General features: G+C 42.4%; 3 protein-coding genes across 5 annotated transcripts; 1 reads left to right on the forward strand and 2 right to left on the reverse strand.

The window, feature by feature from the left end:
• Positions 1 to 3834: 3834 nt before the first annotated feature.
• On the reverse strand, positions 3835 to 10364 carry prrt2 (proline-rich transmembrane protein 2). Of its 2 annotated transcripts, XM_020109987.2 has the most exons (5): positions 10091 to 10363; positions 7495 to 7793; positions 6924 to 7219; positions 6715 to 6844; positions 3835 to 5716 (listed from the first exon to the last, which is right to left on the reverse strand). In XM_020109987.2, exons 2-5 carry the CDS (start codon positions 7724 to 7726, stop codon positions 5700 to 5702), a joined length of 675 nt encoding a protein of 224 aa, XP_019965546.2. In that variant the 5' UTR covers positions 7727 to 7793; positions 10091 to 10363; the 3' UTR covers positions 3835 to 5699. The 2 variants fall into 2 exon arrangements, with proteins under 2 accessions (XP_019965546.2, XP_019965545.2); XM_020109986.2 differs by lacking the exon at positions 3835 to 5716 and having other exon boundaries at positions 6079 to 6844; positions 10091 to 10364.
• Positions 10365 to 10734: 370 nt separating this feature from the next.
• Positions 10735 to 15797, reverse strand: kif22 (kinesin family member 22). The gene is made up of 12 exons (XM_020109988.2): positions 15610 to 15797; positions 15384 to 15511; positions 14741 to 14892; positions 14334 to 14543; positions 13529 to 13925; positions 13061 to 13178; positions 12595 to 12715; positions 12209 to 12371; positions 11690 to 11784; positions 11312 to 11512; positions 11111 to 11170; positions 10735 to 10904 (listed from the first exon to the last, which is right to left on the reverse strand). Exons 1-12 carry the CDS (start codon positions 15795 to 15797, stop codon positions 10875 to 10877), a joined length of 1863 nt encoding a protein of 620 aa, XP_019965547.2. The 3' UTR covers positions 10735 to 10874.
• pagr1 (PAXIP1 associated glutamate-rich protein 1) lies at positions 15724 to 19261 on the forward strand. Of its 2 annotated transcripts, none has more exons than XM_069518143.1 (5): positions 15724 to 15863; positions 17091 to 17278; positions 18232 to 18565; positions 18662 to 18750; positions 18873 to 19261. In XM_069518143.1, exons 2-5 carry the CDS (start codon positions 17107 to 17109, stop codon positions 19106 to 19108), a joined length of 831 nt encoding a protein of 276 aa, XP_069374244.1. In that variant the 5' UTR covers positions 15724 to 15863; positions 17091 to 17106; the 3' UTR covers positions 19109 to 19261. The 2 variants fall into 2 exon arrangements, with proteins under 2 accessions (XP_069374244.1, XP_069374243.1); XM_069518142.1 differs by lacking the exon at positions 15724 to 15863 and adding an exon at positions 16528 to 16805.
• Positions 19262 to 19516: the final 255 nt, after the last annotated feature.

Consider the following 19516-nt stretch of genomic DNA (forward strand, 5'->3'; position numbering starts at 1 on the left):
TAATTCAGGTATTCTCGGTCGATTGGTACCAACCCAGAGTCTCTACAACCTTCGGAAGGGTTTGAATGGTGACATTGGCAGAAAGCTCATGGGTTAGGGGTGTTAGGGGGTTATGGTTTGGGTTGGGGTTGGGTGAGTGTTAGGGTACATAAGACCTCAACAAAAACACCAGTTATGTCTTTCTATAAACAGAGACTTCTGTGGCAGAAGGGACGTTGTTTATGTTGGCCTGAAGAAATGAACAATGACAGTATCCACCCCTGGATCCTGCAATAAAATTAGAGGCCTGAGTTGGCACATATTCCAAACATTTTCTGCAGATCTTTCACCACAGCCTTGCTGAGATGCTTAATGTCCTACTAGTCTGAGCAGAAGCCTTCAGGGACAATCAGTCCCTCCATCGTCCTCTTCATGAGATATTGGACGTCTGACCCACGCCTCACTGCCGAGCTTCTGCAGATCGTGACACTTGTCGAGTTGTCTCAGCGTCAACACATTCACTAATACTCATGGCTGGTTGTGACTTGTGTCTCGGCTTCACAGCCAGAGGCCAAAGGATCTGCTGACTCCATGTTTCTCTGTGATGGTTCAGGATTCAAGAACTTGACTGCCGTCGTTAAAGCACAATCAACTATTAATATCTCCTGTTGGATTCTCAGGTTTAATAGGACATAAATGCAAGTTATTCAAGATTAAAGAGTTATTATTGTTATTCATACAGTAAAACAGGTGTTACACCACACATTGAAGTTCTTACTTTGCAGGTCCTCCTTTGACACATGACTGAACACAGAAATAAAACATATAACTTGCAACATTTGTGCTGAATTGGTAAAGAAAAACAGCTGTGGATGCAAATATTTTTAATGCAGCTATAGAACAAACTTACACATAGCCACTTTAAAGCTATATAATGACTTTAAAGGATGTCTACAAGAATGTTTTGGTAATCTTTTAAAACAGGCTCATACAGAGTCAAGTATAGACTAAAAATGAAAAACAAGGACCCAACAAGTTGTAATCAGACTCATGTGAAGATATTTAGAAGCTGTAAGCCTGTGTTAGCCTTAATAAAGCTATAAAACTAAAACAATTCCACAGGTAGCAAATGTAGAGATTGTAAAATTTAGGTCACACTTCTCTCCTGTGGTTCATATGTAATAAAAGCATGAATCAGTTTTTGCAGATTAAAAGAAAAAATAAAGATACTATCTTTTATTTTATGAAGCTGCAGGAAAGATCTAAACTGAGATTACTGTGAAAACTGAGAGCGGACACTTGAGGACGAACCACATTCAATTTGAATAACAATCACGTGACGATAAAGACATTCAGCGTCAGATGATGCAATAACATGTAACATGTAAGAACTTGTCAGCTTATAATCATATTGACAACATGATGATCTTTAATCAGTCCTAAGAAGATAAATGAAATGTCACATGTTACTGTACACAGGCCCACTTTACACATTAAAATAACCTTTAACAGAGTAAAAGTAGTTAAAGCTCAGGGAGGATTAACCTGAAACCCTGTGGTTTAGCAGATTTCTATGAAACCACGAACATTTATTTGAACCAGGGATGAGCACCATCATTAACGCTGATTGAGGAGACACATAAAAGATAAGGATGATCATCAAATAATGTATTTCTGTAACAACTTGCCGCCTGGTTTCCTGAAAAGCTTTTATTTCCTGTAAATGTTAGATTTTAGAGGGAAAATTGCTCTTTTTATTTCTCCCCAGGTTATTGGGTTATTATATAGGCTTCTCTATCAAAGCCACAAATATTCACCAAAGCTCAACTAATCTTTGTAAAAATCATCTCATAACATTAAAAAACCTGTGAAACATAAAATGTGAGAGAAAGAAGCTTCAGTGTTTTATGTTGGGACGATGGAGGCATTACTGCCACCCTCAGCCGGCACTGTGTAGTGAAGGTTGCTGCTGACTGTGGAGTAATAATGGGACAAATAAAAGCCTGAAGCTGCGTCGTGTTTTAATTAAACTACATATGAGTGTGTGCATGTTGTAAAGGTGCTCAATTATAATTCATTTACCTCGTTCCATTCTATTGGCCTTATTGTCATGGATGAATGGATGGATGGATGGATGGATAGAAAGAAAGACAGAGAGAAAGAGAGATAGATAGAGAGATAGATAGATAGAAGGATAGATAGATAGATGAAAGATGATATGATAAATGATGAACACCAGTGGAGGAGAATATAATCATTGTTAAAATAAGTAGAACCCGACATGAAAACGTACTTACGTCATTATATTAAAACAATAAACATCTTCTTTTACTTTTAAATGTTCAAAAACAACAAAATCCCCGACCATCCATCTGAGCATGAGTTCCCTCGCATAACGATTACTGCGGCTGATTAATTGAACAGCATGGCCACAGGTCAGTGTACTGGATCTCATGACGCTGTTACCTCCTATGTGGACTGACAGCTTGATCATCATGTAATCAAACGCTGCCAAGTTGACTCACAGCCTCAGTGTTTGTGTGACCCAGCTGGATAATCCCTGACCCACTTCCTGCAGCTGGATGTGCCCTTGTCTGGTGTAGTGATCCCTGTGTGAGCTGCGTATACCTACTGTTAAATTAGCTGAGTACAAACAGAACTGTCAGTTGTCAGATACAGGAATGTGTTGTTATCAGATGCTGTGATTTCTGCTTATTAAGTTGAGTTTATTCTCCATGAAACTCTCAGATAAACAAGAGTTTTTTAAAACATAAATCATCTTTTATATAATAAATATGTGTGTATGGTGTTTTCTGTGTTTATATAAAATACTTCTTGTGATTGTTGTGATGTCAAAATTGCTGGTTTTGACCTCTGCCGAAGGTTAACGTTTCCTCTGCGTTGGTTTGTTTTGTTGGCAGGATTATGCACAAAAAAAAAAAACTACTCAACTGATTTCCATAAAATGTTTTCACAGGTTGAGGTTTGACCACCAAAAAATAACTCACTATTTTTTCAGTTTCTATAAAATTTTGACAAAGGGTGTTTCTCTTAGCGAATAACTCCTGGATCTTGATTTTTAAAAATTAGACATAGTAAAGGGACTGGTATTTATGAGTGTAAGTTTAAATGTGGTTTCACAAGGGGACTGTTGGGCCTTGGTGGAGGTGTGGACTATAGTAAGTATTGAATTAACAGAAATACAAAGATATTAATTTACTTTAATGTAAATCAAGGGTAAAAAGAAGCCAGAGCTGTAGTAGTAGCATGGCAGTGATGGTCTGTCCTTCTACTTCTCTGACTGATGTATCTCAACAACCCTGGATGAATTTCCTGTCTCTGTAACTTGGGTTTGCCCACATCACTCAGTTTGGTTTCAAAGAACAAAATGAACAACAAAAAAGAAATGTGAAATGAAATGTTCTTACCCATTCACTCACGTACAAATACTCATAGTTATTAAGCTGAGCAGCCGATAGAAATAACTTGTTACTGGTTTAAAAATAACCTGTGAGAATATAATGAGGGATATCTTTGCTTTGAATTAGTTGAAGTCATCTGAGGCTTTAATTCTCATTTGGTGTATTTCATTGGCTCAGGATCTCTCCTCTCAGTATTTAATTCTTCTTGTTGACAGCAGGTGCCCTCGTGCAGCTTACGCACCGTCACAGTACAGAGAACTACATTAATAGTTTTCTCTTTTTTGTTCCTCTCATCAGCTTAATTGCAAAACAATCTCTCCTCAGTGGCAAATCTCTCACTCATTCTTTGACTTCTCATTCTCTCCCACAAAAAATGGTCTTTAATCTCCACCGCTGTTGCTCTTCACCTCTTCAGAACCACACTGACAACATGTTACATGCACGGTGTCTTTATTATGAAGGTGCTGCAGAAGTATAATATTCCAAGTGCCAGCTTTATCTTTGCAGATTTTTCAGCTTCTATCGTCGTACATGAGTAAAAATCCACAACATGCCATTAACCACAAAGATTATAGAAGCCCGGTGGCGTTACAATGGCCGTCTAGTCGACAGCACCTGTGCCTCAATAAGGTCGTAACTACTTAATGCTAACTCATACCAACTAGAGAATTATCACAATATTGAGATTAATATCTGCAGAATACAACGACTGTTGATTACACGTAAGTTTACATATTAAATAGAAACAGAGGGAGGGGAAAAAAATGCTAACTCAGTCTGTAAAGAAAATGATCTGCAGGACTGAACATTTCTGTACATGATTCTAGAACCAGGATACGGTAAATAAATAAGGAGGTTTATCTATTGTTAATGAAACCCGTTTGTTGTAGTTGAGAAAAAAGATATTATTCGAGGTTAGAATATACAGGAAATGTAATAATATTCATAATAAACCAGATGTAAACATTAGGTCTATCACATTAACTGTGCATCATCCTACAATAATATGATAAGAAAAAGGGCATAAATATTTAAGTGTTAATCAAATCAACCAGTTTTAAGTGTTTTTAAGGGAGAAACAAATGCCACCGATGTGTGGATACACATCGAGGCTCTACCCTGCCTTCAATCATGAGCCATTTCATTTAACCAAATCTTGTTGCCCCTTATGCACACAACACTCCCACCATCTGTCAACTGCGCCACAGCACTGAAGAGCATCACATTACAAATCTTCCTCAGTTTCAAAAGGATCTCTTACAAAAACATTATCAAAAGATAGGTTAGAGATGACGCTGCGTAATTAGCTTCACTGTAAAATGAGTATCCTGCTACGGTGGGTTTATGATGATGTGAACTTGTGGCGGCTCTCAGGTCACAGTGCTCGGTGGTGTTGAGTGATTTTACAGTTTTAGAGTCGCAGCTGGGTGGAAACACCCTCGACAACAACAGTTCTGTGATCAGAGTTGGGTTTTTACAAAGCGAGAAACTTTTCCCACTAAATTCCTTTTTGGCACATGTTTTCCTTGCTGTGATGACGGTGCCTTCTATGCAAGACTTCCCATAATCCCTTTTCTTTTCAGCACACATAGCTTGTCCTTGGTAAGCCTCTCTTTCATCCTCTTTGCCACCCGTACGCTCGATTCTCAAACACATGATGTATGGCAGGAGTCACGAGGACCACAGAGGAAAGACGGGAGCAAGATGACGTACGATGATTGAAAGTGTTTCTTCTCCGTGAAGGGAAAGGATGAATTTCTGCTCCGTGACACAAATCCAAGAGCCTCTCGACGTATCCGAGGGGGATTTAGCGGCGAGTTGAAACTGTGTCGTCGGTGCGGTGAAGGATGGATTTGGCGGACATTTTGTTGGGTCTTGCATGTAGCGCTGAAGCCAGGAGGCGTCGCTTCCTGTTTCATGTTGTGTTACCGGCTCCACTTGTTTTCTTGTCCACCTGGTTTGAGTTACTTCTGCGAGTGTCGAAGAGTTTTTGTTTCTTTCTCAAGAATTGTCTGAATTTGTCATGTTGGCGAGAATATAAAGGGGCCGATTAGTCTGACTGCCTCTCTCTCCATCTAACATCAGACGGACACCCCCCCCCCAAACTCAGAGCATTTGCATATGTCATTTTCTTCCATTAGCAAAAAGGACCTCTATAGATTACAGAAATATGAGTAAGCGCTGTATATTGGGTGCATATTTGTCACACATCCAGGTAATGACTAGGTGGTAAAGACGGTGGTGCAGGTGAGGGCCAGACGGTCAGTTGCCTTATCCAGTTTCACCCTGGGATGAAACTCAGGTTTTCACATTTACTAAAAAAAGAAAAGGAAGCGTATTAGTTGAAGTAGAGCTGAATATTCTGCAACCTCATATGGATGTATTCACTTTCACAGACCACAGAGGACAATTACATCACGAGAAAACAAGGGTTGTCGAGTCCCAGAGCCCTTAAAGTCAAGTTGTGCGTGCATTTGCTCTTGCACTGATTAAGTTAATTACTACATCTCTTGGTTTAATGAGACCCAACAGGCAGAAACTGTGCGCGTTCAAAAACATACAGATGAGAAGTCACTACACTGACGGACCCTTCACAAATGAATATCCTTAAATATCAAGTCCTGCAAATACTCATTGTTTTCTTAACAAAAAACAACTAATGAGTAATAATCACTGATCTGTTATCAGAATCCTTTTATTCTCCAGGTACAATAAATGCATTTATTCATCTCGTGCGAGTCGACAGCTCACACGGACATACATCATATACATGTGGTACAGTGACAACAAGACTTCACATATTGTACAAGTGAACAGATCAGGGCGTACAACAGAAAGCACATATCACTCAACAGATACACACACAGCGATCTGAGGCATGCGGTCAGTTACAGCCGGAGGCCGCTCGAGTATTACAGAGAAAGATGTAATAGAATGTCGACTGAGTCAGAGGCAAATGCGATTAATATGCTCTGATCTTTGCGTAGCGTTGACATGGTTCCTAAAGTGCTGCAGTGTGTTAGGACTGGTGCAGGCTTTGCAGCGAGTGCAATGTTGTGCAGACATAGATGTAATAATATCAGTGAATACAGTCAGATTGTGCTAACGGAGCTAAATATTATGTCGTGATGGGATAAACAGCGACAGTAGCAGTTTATTGAGGCCCAGAGGATCAGCAGTGGCAAAGCTACTGCTGCTCTATCGATTCAAACTTCACAGGGGAGAAAAAAGGAGGACTTGAGGGGAGAGAATCGGCTACACAGAGGGTGAAAAGGTGTAGTTAATGTTTAAAGGTCAGATTTGGGACACTCACTGGCCAGGTTGACAATGCAGGCGATGATAATGACCGTCCCTCCAACTAGTGAAACCATGGAGAGCATCTTGGCCACACGTCCAAGGCGCACAGCACCGTCCAGGTTTCCCTGCTCCAGGCTGTTCTTGGACTGAAGGAGAAGATTGAACCATCTGTTAGTACAGATTACCGATCACAGATTCTTACACAACTCCAACAAAGACTCTTACCATGATGGAGTAGACGAATCCCACGATGTTGATGGGCCAGACGGGGCAAAAGCAGGCCAACACGGACAGCAGGAGGTAGTCCTTAACCTTGGTCCGGTCCAAGGGCGGGTTGGTGGCGATGCTGGAGTGGCGAGAAATCGACGGCCTTGGGGAGAAAGCGGTGTAGCCAATGGAGCTGGCCCTGCTGCCCTTCCTGGTCTTGCTGTGATGGGGGTAAGAAATGGAGTGTTGTCTTCTGGGAGGAGAGGAGATGACTGGAGAGGCGCTTTCTGCAGGAACTGGATGTATCCCACTACCTACACATGTGAGAGGGAAAGGACATGCAGAGGTTTGAAACACTGGCAGAGGTGCGTGTGTGTGTGTGTGTGTGTGTGTGTGTGTGTGTGTGTGTGTGTGTGTGTGTGTGTGTGTGTGTGTGTGTGTGTGTGTGTGTGTGTGTGTGTGTGTGTGTGTGTGTGTGTGTGTGTGTTCTCCCTTCTGTGCACTGGATGTGACTTTCCCTGAGCGAGCTGACTAAGCAGCTGCATGACCCACCCGCTGCCTTAATATCAGGTCAAACCCAGTCACTTACTGTTCTGCAGTTTCTCGTTGATGACTATGACCAGCTCCCCTTTGGATTTGCTGCGGGGCGGCCGTGTGCAGGCCGGGCTGCTGTCGCTGTGGATGAGATGTTCACCGATGGCCGGTAGTGGGCAGGGCATGGAGATGGAGGCGTGGCTCGACAGAGAGGCCTCCTGGTCCAGCAGCGATGGTTGTTCCTCCCCGGGCCAAACGGCAGGAGCTGGCATCATGTTCACGGCCATGTTGACTGGAGCTGAATGAAGCTTCTGTTTGTGGTCAAGTCCTGTTTGTGCTTCCTGTTTGTGACACCTGGGAACAAGAACATGGTTTTAACCAACCTGCTCTGCCACTTATCCTTTTTTTTAAAGGTTTATCCCAGATATACATTTTATTTTATAACCAACAAATATGCAAATTTAAAGCTAATATATTTACACAATTAATATTTTCACCACAGGTCAATAAAGTGCATTTTGTCACTTGAGGACATTGTTGTCTCTGAGTTTATTTACCTCATTAAAACACATTTAGAAAGTAATGAGATCAATCTGTCATTTTTGAGAAACGGGAACGATGTGGTGTTCAGGGAGCATCTAAGTTCTTTGAGCCTCCATGAAGTCTTCTCCTCTGCGTCTCAGAAGTTAAACTGGCCGAACAAATTAAATATATTAGCTGGAAAAGCTGGAATATTCCATAAACATTTTGCGTCTGTTGTGAACTCTTCATTGTCCAACATTAGCTGTGGCTGCATGAAGCAGAAGACACTTTGATGATGAACTGTAAGTGGTCGAATTGCATTGTGGGTAATGAATGAGAAAGAAAAATGGAATGTGCAGAAATAAAGGACAGATAATGGGTGTGTTTATACCAACACACTTAGTTGTGGTAACTGGTCACACAGCACAAATGTAATGTGCACATCCTGTTCTTTGCACAAAGAGCTCAGATGATTTGTTGTTTTCATTTCAACATAATTAATTAAGCAGGATCAATACAGAGTTACAGTTAAAACAGAGTGGAAGAAGTGGTTCAAATAATAAAGACAATAAATCAATTATTGTGGATCTATTTATTGTGGAGACTATTTTTCAAAACTATTAATAAATGGGTTCGTATTTATTATTTATGTTGAAAGCGTCAGATATGAAATATTAAGCTGATTGGTGTCATGTAGATAAGATAGAACTGCAGCCTCTTCATGTCTGTTGAATATTGTTTGGCCTGAGGAGAATTAAAGCCGAGAAATGTGCGGAAGAGGAACCGCACACCACAATGAATTCTGGGATCCACTTAATACAGCTTCAAAGTGGTAACAGGAGACAGTTGTCTGCTCCTCGTGATGCACAGAAGTGCTCAATATTCTACATGTGGTCACTGGGACAGACAGATGTGATATCTCCGGTTCTGCTGCATCCACTCTGATCATCTTTCACACAATCTGCTGTGAGTTTACAGGAGTGCAATGCAAAATAAGATGAGTTTTCTTCTATTAGAGAACACCAATTATCTGTAACTTCATTTACTAAAGAGTTGTACCAATTCAGTAGTAGGATATTATTACTTTGATTCTAATGTCACAGCTACTCTTCCTGGGAAAAATACCTGAAACAAAACCCAAACTTATATAAAATAGAAGCAAATTAAGGATTGTGAAAGATGAGACTGCAAACATATGAATAAATATACACTCAGGATGGACTATGGCCTAAAATTATATCTAGATAAAAATCAGCTGATATTGATAATTATCATGATTCACGTTATCATTTGTTTGCTCCTGAGTGATGGTTGTGGTTTTAAACTTTTCTTTATGAGCAGAAAAAGCAAAACATTTTACAAATCTGAGGTGAATTAGATCACGTGTTACACCTCCAGTGATTGCACAATGCCTAAAGAATAAATATGTGTATTGACCCTTAGCAATTGAATTTTTGAAAAGAATATAAATACATGTACCTGCGTTTTTGAAAATGTTGGGGGAGGATGTCACTATGTTTTGTTTTTTCAGCCCCTCTAAAAAATAATTTACAAGCAGTCCCTAAATACCCAGAGTCAATAGCACCTTTATGAATCCCATGTTCAGTTTGTTTTGATCAGTGTTCGTGCAGATGACAGGCTGAAGGTAAACAGAGGAAACACTGGTTCACTGCGCATCAGGCCCCAGATGTGCTCCAGATCAGGTGAGAGAAGAAAAGCGGGTCACACCGACAGAGGCAGAGCACAAAGACAGATGGAGGCAGGTTCCTCTGAAAGCACAGAGGCAGCCATGGTCTGTGTGCAGGTGTGTACATAGCATTATTTCCCCATGTGTGCTCATGGCGGCTGATTGTTGTGCACAGAACAAAAGGTGAAAGGACTCGGGGGCAAAACGACGAGTACAAAGGGAACATAGTGGAATGGAGGAGAAAGGGATGGAGGGGTGATGGAGGGGGAGAGGGAGGGAGGCTACTCATTAACTAGCCTTTGAATTCAGATGCAATAAGAAAAAAAAAACCTGCAGGTTGCATTGAATTCAAGCAAAAAGCATGAATGCAAATCGATAATATCCTGGTGTGTTTCTCATGAATACACAAGAGGAGGAGGCTGCGAAGATAAATCAAACTGACCTTTTTTTTTTAATCCAGGCGCTTCATCGCGGGCTCTGGCATCGTGCTGGCGTTCATTTCAAGGGGAAGAAGAAGAAAAGCGTCAGACGCGACCGAGCATCTCAACATCCAGCAGAGTGTGAAACCCCGACGATCCGCTGTTGTTGTGTGAAAGCTGCAGAGCTGGTGGAGCGTCTGGTTGCAGCGCAGTGTGTTGCTGGGATGGATGGATGAGCAGCCTCCTGGGCGGCAGGGTGGATCTCAGAGGTGTGTGTGTGTGTGTGTGTGTGTGTGTGTGTGTGTGTGTGTGTGTGTGTGTGTGTGTGTGTGTGTGTGTGAAATGAAAAGTGAAATCAGCCAGACTACGTGCAGTGGGAGGCGGTGCAGGCAGGGGGCGCTAGATTGTGTCCTCACTGACAATGAATCCACTAACGCAGCTTCCAGAGTCTGTGATAACAAGGTGTCACCTCCTGTTTTCTCCTTACGGAGGACAGGAGCTCACAAAGGAGCCGAATCAGGTTTTCAAACTGGAGACAGGCGGAGACGCAGCCACAGAGGCTCATGGTTGATTCATGAGGAAGTCAGGGTGGAGGACATCTGACCCACATGTGAAGGTGACCATCACATGTGTTTCACGTCATGAAGTAAACACTCCAAACATTCAATGTCATGCCAGACGTTTATTAAAAAGCAATAGAGCGCCACCAGCTGGTACACAGTTGTAACTACAAAAACAAGATAAAAGATTTTAAAATAGGAATTATATACACTAGACATGGTTTTTATTTAAAAAAATAAAAATAAATCACTTTCCCATGGCACTCAAGATGTTCGCCTGAAAAGAGAGAAGAAATGAACGTTAGACAAGAGTAAAACAATTCTGCTCCTCCAGGTCGTTAGTATGAACCAGTCATCAGCCACATTGATGTGAGTATTTCTAAATGCTTCACTGGATAAAGAAAATTACAAATTAAGTTTGTTTATATTAAAGTGAATAACAGCTAAGGCTAATTGATATAATTTCATTCTGACCCCACTCACCTTCATGAAGGTAGAAAATCTCTTTTCTGTCATTCCCTCAACTTTTACAAGATCTTCCAACTGCAAAACAACAGATCAAACAGAGGTACATTAAAATCTCGAAACCCATCGCTCACCTGAAGTTAGAAAAACACAAGGTACTGTTGAGGCTTGAGTTACATTACACATCAAGGCCTAAGAGCAACATTTCCCTCTTCTGACCTTTGAGAAGTGGCCATGGATCTCCCTCCAGCCCAGGATGAGCTTCCCTTTCTTGTCTCCGATCTGCTGCAGACCTTTCAGCTCTTTGAGGGAGCCGCAGTTAAGGACCTGTAGGATTTTTTGCCTGGACTGCTCCAGAACAGATGTGTCCAGTTGGGACTCCCAACTAGTCTCCATTATATTCTCTTTACCATCTGGAGGCTGAGACAGAAAGTACACATCAAGTACAGGAAGTAATTAAGAAAAAAAACTAGCCTGTACAATTACAGAGAATATAAATTATAATGAAAATGACTCATTTATTTGTCTGTAGTGGCCTGGAGAGGATGTTCACTGGTATCAAGCTAAGCAAAGCACAGTTAAGGCTCAGATGCTGACCTCCATGTGGTCTGAAAGCTTCCTCTCTTTCTTCTTGGCGCAGACCGACTGTTTTTTGACGACTGCAAGCTGCTGGAGAGGTTTAAGCTGGGACACTGACAAGGAGGAAACCACAACTAACTTAATTCCATTAATGTTACACGTTAAAACAATAGTCACAATGATGAGAAGATACACAACAAGTTGACATTGAAACTGTCAAATTGTCTGATGTTGATGAAATAAAAACAACATTTTAAGTGTACAGTTATCTGGCTCACACTCTGAGCTGCTGAGGGGTATAAAAAAATAATTCCTCATCATGGTTATTTGATATATTTTCTAGCTCCTATAATGTAGACTGAGCTCTTGTATCAGATTGCAGCTCATTATCTCCAGTGATTCAACAGAAGCAGTGAGTCACTATTCTTTGGGGAGGCAGGAAAATAAAGGATTACCAAATAGAAAAGAATTTCATTTTCTCTGACTTTTTTCAGGCTATTTCCATCAATTTGTCCTTCGCTGTAATGTCTAACTGACCTTGTAGGGGTTGGACGACAGCTTGCTGCTTATTGGGTTTTGTAGCATTTGACGGTTTTCTTTGGAGAGGAGCTGTGGAGTTGTTAAAGGCGGGCTCCTGTTTGGCCAAATGGCTCATCAGAAGGGCTTGGCTCTCAAACTTCTTCTGCTTCTCTTTGAGCTCCTGAAAAAACAACAGAGTGGTGAGGTCAGCGATCAAATATCCAGGAAGAAGAGTTGATCGATCAGTGCAAAGACCTGACTGGATCAGCATTCGGTAAATTGCAATCAGACAGTAGGTCTGACACTGACAAAGGCTGAACCAGAAGGAAAACAAAATACCTATAGTATGCAGTGTATGCACCTGGAACCTGTGTGGAAATAATGTGGTGATAGTGTGTTTTCACCTGGATCTCCTTGCGAGACTGGGCCACATCTTTGAGCATACTGTGACTGTTTTTGTCTTGGCAGCTCATCATCAGCTTCTCAAGAGCTATTAATCTGTCCATCACCGATGGTTCTGACAGACTGGTGGAGACACAATCAATGAATAGGTTAGGGAGGTCATATGCTTTCTAACCTTAACCCTAAATACTAAGAAATTAAAAAGGTCAACCAGGCTGAATAAACACATGTGGTAAATATTATATCCCAGACAGACTTGTACACCTGATAACATCCAGAAGAAACAAGAGCTAAAGCTGATGGGAACATTACAGAGCGTGTTGCTTTCAGCTCTAGCTATAAAAACAGTGACAGTTTAGCTTTAGGAAATGCATTCGCTGCAGTCAGACATCAGTTAGAAAGTCGTATTATAATGAACGAGTCTGTCGGTGTGTGTGTGTGTGTGTGTGTGTGTGTGTGGTCTTTAACCTGTGCAAATGTGCAGAGGGTGATGAACCATCCTGCTCGGTTTTCTTCTCTTTCTGCTTCTTCTTCTGTGGCTCGGTGCCAGACCTTCCTGCCTCGTGGTCTTCTCTGGCCCGCTTCACTGGAGATGAAGGCAGAGGGGAAATTAACAGTTTGGTATTCAGTGCACTCAAGCAAGTGTTTGTGAGGTTCTCTAGAGTGTAAAGCAATTTAGATGATGGTACATCAGTTTGGGCTGCATTGCAGTGCTTGAATTAATGCCAAGGGAAAAGCAGGAATGCATTTAAGAAAATGATAGAGACACAAAAACTCTAAAACTGGAGAAAACAGAGGTGCAAAAATTAAAAAAGTACTTCTAACTTGCAGCCGGTTGTTTACTACTAGTCATCATCCTCTAGTATGTGACATTGGTGCCCCCTGTTGGCTTTTTGATCAAATTCTCAGAATGAAAGGTTTGTGCTTCTCACTCACCTGGCAGAACGGGGACAGCAACAGTTTCTTGGGTGAAGGGCTTATTCACAATGAGCTTGGATTTGGCAGCAAAGTTGAGAGCACTAAATGTGTCGAAGTAGTATGTGTACTCCGGTGCAATATTTGTGATCATGACAGAGTGTGCTGAGCCACCCAAAGAGTCCTGTAACAGTCGTGTTAGTTTACTGTCTCTGTATGGAACACGAACAGCAGTGCCAGAGTTCAGAGAATCCACCACTTTGCTCAGAGTGAAGAGAGACAGGTTGATGGCACCGCTCTCCTTCAGACGAATGCCCTGGTTGCCGGTGCGGCGGTTGTCCTCAGACCCAGCCAGATCTACCAAGTACAGCTTGCCTGTCTGTTGTCGGTTGGGAAGGGCACGCTGAGTCCGCACAACCTAGATTATGGAAAAGATCGAGATTTTAGACAGGGCAGCAGCAAAAAGTTCAGACACCACAGACACCGAGGCAGGAAGACAGAATTACTGGGAATCATACATTTTTATGATAAAGACAACACACATATTCAGTGCTACAACACAGGAAGTAAAAATTTAAGAACAGCTTAATGTAAGTTATAGGACAGAAGACACCAGCATGTATCCCTCTTAGAATAGTCCCAGAAAGCCCAGATGCTGCTAGCGGGAGTGTTGCAAGAGAGAATTGATTTCAGCACCAGCTACCAAATCCTGGCCTACTGCACAAAGGCCACGACCTGTTTAAGATGCTATTCAAGTCCCCAGCAGACCCATATACTGACAAGCTCAATAAAGTAAAAGAGACCGTTGATCGATTCAATATCAAACCTTGATGAGGAGAATAGCATGGCTGCGGCTGGACCGCTGGTTTAGTTTGGTAGAGGCGGTAGTTCGATTGAGTGTGGCAGGCACAAAGTGTTTGTCAAAATCTGAGAAGGAGGAGATAGTTGTGTGTGTGAGGCCGGGGATGAGGATGTTCTTGTCCTTGTCCTCTCTGATTGGCAGATCCTGGGAGCCTGGCGATAGAAGATCTAGAACCTGAGAGAATGAGACGTATGCAATGATGAAGTACGATTGTTTTTCTTCTTCTGTAGTTTTAAAAGTACATTTGTTTCTCATCAACAAAATGAAAAAGGTGATTTATCGGTGATTACTTTTTGTGTTACAGCAAATGACTATGCATCGCTGACACCAGGTCACACTATGCTGTGCGTAAACCAGACAACATTTCATACCTTCTCATTGTAAATTTCCAAATAAGACATGCCAATGCTGTAGTCCCATCCATCATCGTCATCCTTTGCTTTTACCAGATTGAAGACCTCGCGAACAGCTCTGGGGATCACACCTGGCTGGTCCGAACTGCCCAACATGGTGTGTGTCTTACCTGAGAGTTGGCAGGAAAAAAAAGAAATTAGTGTTGTGCCAAAAAAGGGATTGCAAAGTGTCTTAAGGCTGTATTGCCCAGTTTATAGACATACACAGTTCTATCTGGTTAGAACTTGTACGCACAATTTAGGTTGCTGGTAACATGGATGTCCGTATGTGATGTGTCTTGTAACTGAATAAACACATTTGCAGTCAAAGAAGTGTTTGCAGTTAAAGTAATCACACATGACATGTACACTAGTTGAATAAGAATCAGTTGCTGGTTGTAGATTTCTTTTGGGCCCAATATACAACATCTTTAAGAGAAAATAGTATCATACAAAATCACCAAGCCAAATAAAGTCTTCAGAGAGATAGCACAAATCTTAAACGCAGCATTTAAAATTAAACCAGGTAACACAGTAACTTTTATTACGCTTATACCATTCAGAAAATGGTATGATGGCAGTGGATTGAACAGCCATAAGATGTCAAATCGCTCTCGCACACCTGCTCCTGTTGGCCCGTAGGCAAACACACTGGCATTCTGTCCATTGAGTGCGTGTGGTAGAATGGGCTTCACCGAAGAGAGGAAAACCTGCTGCTGCGTCGTTTGTTCCCCGTGAAAAGCGTCGAAACTGAAACAAATCGCGAAGAACATTCAGAGAAAACTGTTGAAAAACACATCCGGATTAATCGTCGATCAAACCAGTTGAGTTACACTGAGAACACTTACTGGTATTTGACCGTTTCTGTGGCGTTCCTCCAGTTGATTATCTCCAGGTTCTGGGAGTCCAGGCCTCTCACGCACGGCCCCTCGCCCTTCTCGTCTTGTTTGCCCATGTAGGGTCGTAGCCGGACCGCCACCCGGACTCTGGAGGTCCTCTTGTTCGCTCCATCTGCCATCGCCACACGCTGAGCCATGTTGAACTCGTAAACACAAAAAGGGCCTGCGAGGAAAACAAGCGGAGTTAGCCACGTATACCTGCGGTATGTTTTTTTGTCGAGGAGTCACAGTTCAACATTTCAAACACGCAAATCCGCGTATTGTCTCAAGTTAGATTTAATCACGTGTCTTCGATAAACAATGAAAAGTGATTTAAAAAAAAGTTATATTAACTTTTTTTACCGATGTATTCCGTAGGGGAACAAGCTAACTAAGCTAGCGCCATGTTACGCTAACGACTTGGTCTCGGAAGAACGTTAGCCTCGTGTTAGCGTTGCTGCTTCGTCGAGTCCATCGCGAATGTTACGTAAACACTCACCGCTACTATAAGAGAGTTCCTCCTTTAAAACCCCCCTTTGTTATTCTCCAAGTTCCACTTTGGGCAACATCGCGGACACCGACTTTTAACAATGGCGGCGCAGAGTCTCTAACGGAACACTTTTCAAAAGAGGAGCGCTGCCACCGGAAACGGCCGCCGACCAATCAGAGTCCGCCGAGACACTGGCGCCTATTTGACGTCGAGCGTCATTATTAACGAGACGCGTTCGCGCGTCACACGTTACCGCACACGTTGTGCTTTGTATTCACCATCTAATTTACGCTGCAAACGTGCATAATCAAGCGAATTACACGCGTTTCGATTCCGTGCGATCGGAATCCAGCAACGTAGGCGATTGCGCGCAGTACAGGAAGTGACGTCACCACAGATCTCCACCACACACGCCCCAGCTGCGCGCCGCTCGCTCGCGCTCCCGACGGACCATCCGCATGGTGTTTAAGTCAGCGGGAACGCGCAGCGCAGTCTCGCCGGAGCGAGCGGACGGTCGCGCAGTTGTTGGGATCCAAAATGGCGCAATGTTTACGTCTATTCAGATCTGGGTTTTGTCCCTAGCAGGTCTCATGGGGCGACGCGGTGACTTTATCTCCCGGGAAAGTTAATCCGAAAACAACATTTAACCGCCACGTCACCGATCCACGATAATCCGGTAAATCTACGCACATACGTTGGCTGCATCGTATTTTCTGTGTAGAAATAGCGGCCAGGCCTGATTTTACAATCCCTGTTAAATCAAAACGAGATAAAATGATGTTTCCAGTGTCGAGCAGCAGCTCACTCTTCTATCGTTCAGCAGCTGTTGGAGGTTCATGCCCCGGGATCCCTGTTAGCTAACTCTCAGAACGAGCAAGCTAACCTCGTGTGTTTATAAACAACCATGTGATTTTGTGTGAATGAATCAGACCCCTGTGTGTGTGTGTGTGTGTGTGTGCAGGTCTCCAGTGGGCAGGATGGAGGCTGAGGCCGCAGACTCTACACTGACAGAGGGCATCGAGTCTCTGGGTGTGAAGGACACAGGGACACCTGCTGCAGAGGAGGAGAACAAACCAGAGCAACAAGACACAGAGCTGACAGCTGCCACAGAGGAGGAGGAGGAGGACTCTGCCCTCAAGGAGGAAGATGGTAAATCCTGAGAGACACACACTGAAAAACAGAGGGACATTTAGTATCTGTTTTGATACATCAGCAGTAGGAAAGAGGCTTTATCTTTTTGGGGTGTTGGGTAATTCAAAGTCTGAAAGTGCACAATACAGTTTCAGTCCTGTTTGTCACTTCCTGAAACCGATTCTGATACCTAGACTGTGCTTCCTATAGCTGTTAAAGTGCAGCCAGCGTTAATGCCACAAAAGGCCTGCATATGATGCATTCAGCGTTTCACTCGCGGAACTTTCCAGCGTGAATTATTTATCGAGAAATCTGTGAACTGGATCTACATCAAACCTTAACGGGTTTGTCTTAAGTCCATGTCCTATCCTCCAACCAAGTTTCATAGAAAACTGTTCTGAAGTTCAGATACAATGTTAATTTTGTGCAGGAGAGAATGAAAGAGTACAACTAATGTGTTAAATGAATGAATGAGCATCAAATGCACGTCAGTATTTATATAGTGGGTAAATACTGTGAGGTTTTACCCCCAAAAAAGAGAAAAATGGAAGTAAATCCAAAAGAATGACTTGATTAAAATAGCAAAAATACTTTTTCACTGTAAAGCAGCTTCACTAAGTATTTGATACAAAACTCTTAGAGTTGAATGGCTGTGTGATTATTAAGTTAGACATACGTGTTATTCCAGTTATGCTCATAACTATGATTTACAGGATATGAATGTGATCCAAAGAGAGATGTTTAATAACTCCTGTATAGTCTTTTTGTTCCTTCACCAATAGCTTTGAATTGTTTCCTTGAGATTTATCAGTTTTCCCATTACTTGATGAGAAACATTTGTAGCACAGTATCAAATTGTAATTTACCTAAAGGCAATGACATAATATATTTTGCACAAAAAATAAGGTTTTATATATTTTTGACTGTTGCTCAAACGCTTTTATTAAACTTCCTTGTTGTTGCTTCCTCAGATGGAGACGTGGACGCAGCGGAAGGAGAGACGAACATGGACGAAGCCCAGACGGACTCAGGTGTCAACGGGGAAGAGGGGAAGCAGGCTGTCGAGCTGGAGGATGAGTGGGAGCTTGCGTACAGCGACGAGGAAATGGAGGACACCAAAAACTGGATGCCCCCTCCTGCCGAGATCAAAAGACTCTATGAGCTCCTCGCTAAAGGAGAGATGCTGGAATTGAACTTTGTGCCCCTTCCGAGACGGCCCCCGACACCTGAACGCACCGAGTCGCCTGAAAGAGATGAAGAGGAAGAGGCGGCGAAGGAAAGGGAGAGGGAGGAGAGAGAGCACAGGTCAGTTTTAACATTTCTCAAACAATTCAACTCAAATTTTGGTTTGTGTAATGATTTAGGATGAGAAGGCTCATGACCTCATGTTTTTTTTTCTAGGCCTTTAACTCCAACTGAGTTTGACTTTGATGAGGAGCAGATGCAAGCCACTCCGAAAAACGCCTTCATCAACAGACGCAGAACACCAGGTGTGATAAACTGTAGCTGTTGCACTCTTGAACTGCTGAAGCTAAATCATCTACTTCTGAACCGTCTTCGATGATTTGGTGTTTTTTTCCGTATTGAGTTAAAAGTTTTTCCTCCCTTCCAGGTTCTTCAGCTCGCTCATCTGTAAAAAGGGAAGCTCGTCTGGACAAAGTGCTGTCAGACATGAAGCGCCACCGCAAGATCGAGGAGCACATAATGCGCACGGGCAGAGATCTCTTTAAGAGCGAGAAGAAAAAGGAGGAAGCTTTGTCTCCCAACAGCCAGAAAGAGCGGGAGAAGGAGAGGGAACGAGACAGCAACCCCAACACCATCTTCTCACCGAGACAGAGGAGATACTGAGGTATTAAGACAGATGGGGACTTGCCCAGAGGCTAACAAGGACAAAATCTTTCCAAGGCTTTCTCAAAACTTGAATTTTTTAATGTAATGAGTTTTGTATGTTTTCTATGTGTGTTTTGTATAATGGCAATAAACATTTTAACCCTGGAATAACCCTGTTGTACTGTTGATCTTGATTTTAAAAACCATCTGTACATCATGTGAAACACCCAACATCCTGGAACATTATGGATCAAATAGTTAAGGGTGTATTCTTGGCTAATATGAAGTAAATACCGGAAGTAATGCAGTTAAATCATCCTCTTCAACAATTGTGTAAGGAATTGCTTTCCACAATCGGAAAGCAATTCCTTGGCCAAACTACTCATTGGAGTTCAACCAGTTACTTTATTATTGTTGTGGCCTATA

Source organism: Paralichthys olivaceus, chromosome 21, assembly GCF_024713975.1.
Source record: "Paralichthys olivaceus isolate ysfri-2021 chromosome 21, ASM2471397v2, whole genome shotgun sequence".
Lineage (NCBI taxonomy): Eukaryota > Metazoa > Chordata > Actinopteri > Pleuronectiformes > Paralichthyidae > Paralichthys > Paralichthys olivaceus.

Coding starts and splice junctions, on each gene's coding strand:
- pagr1 (XM_069518143.1), top strand. CDS start 17,107: ATGGAGGCTGAGGCCGCAGACTCTACACTGACAGAGGGCATCGAGTCT. Junction 17,279..18,231: donor TGCCCTCAAGGAGGAAGATG/GTAAATCCTGAG, acceptor TTGCTTCCTCAG/ATGGAGACGTGGACGCAGCG. Junction 18,566..18,661: donor AGGGAGGAGAGAGAGCACAG/GTCAGTTTTAAC, acceptor TTTTTTTTCTAG/GCCTTTAACTCCAACTGAGT.
- kif22 (XM_020109988.2), bottom strand. CDS start 15,797: ATGGCTCAGCGTGTGGCGATGGCAGATGGAGCGAACAAGAGGACCTCC. Junction 12,372..12,594: donor AGTCTCGCAAGGAGATCCAG/GTGAAAACACAC, acceptor TTGTTTTTTCAG/GAGCTCAAAGAGAAGCAGAA. Junction 11,513..11,689: donor AGCTTTCAGACCACATGGAG/GTCAGCATCTGA, acceptor TTTCTGTCTCAG/CCTCCAGATGGTAAAGAGAA.
- prrt2 (XM_020109986.2), bottom strand. CDS start 7,726: ATGGCCGTGAACATGATGCCAGCTCCTGCCGTTTGGCCCGGGGAGGAA. Junction 7,220..7,494: donor CAACGAGAAACTGCAGAACA/GTAAGTGACTGG, acceptor TCACATGTGTAG/GTAGTGGGATACATCCAGTT. Junction 6,845..6,923: donor GATTCGTCTACTCCATCATG/GTAAGAGTCTTT, acceptor CTTCTCCTTCAG/TCCAAGAACAGCCTGGAGCA.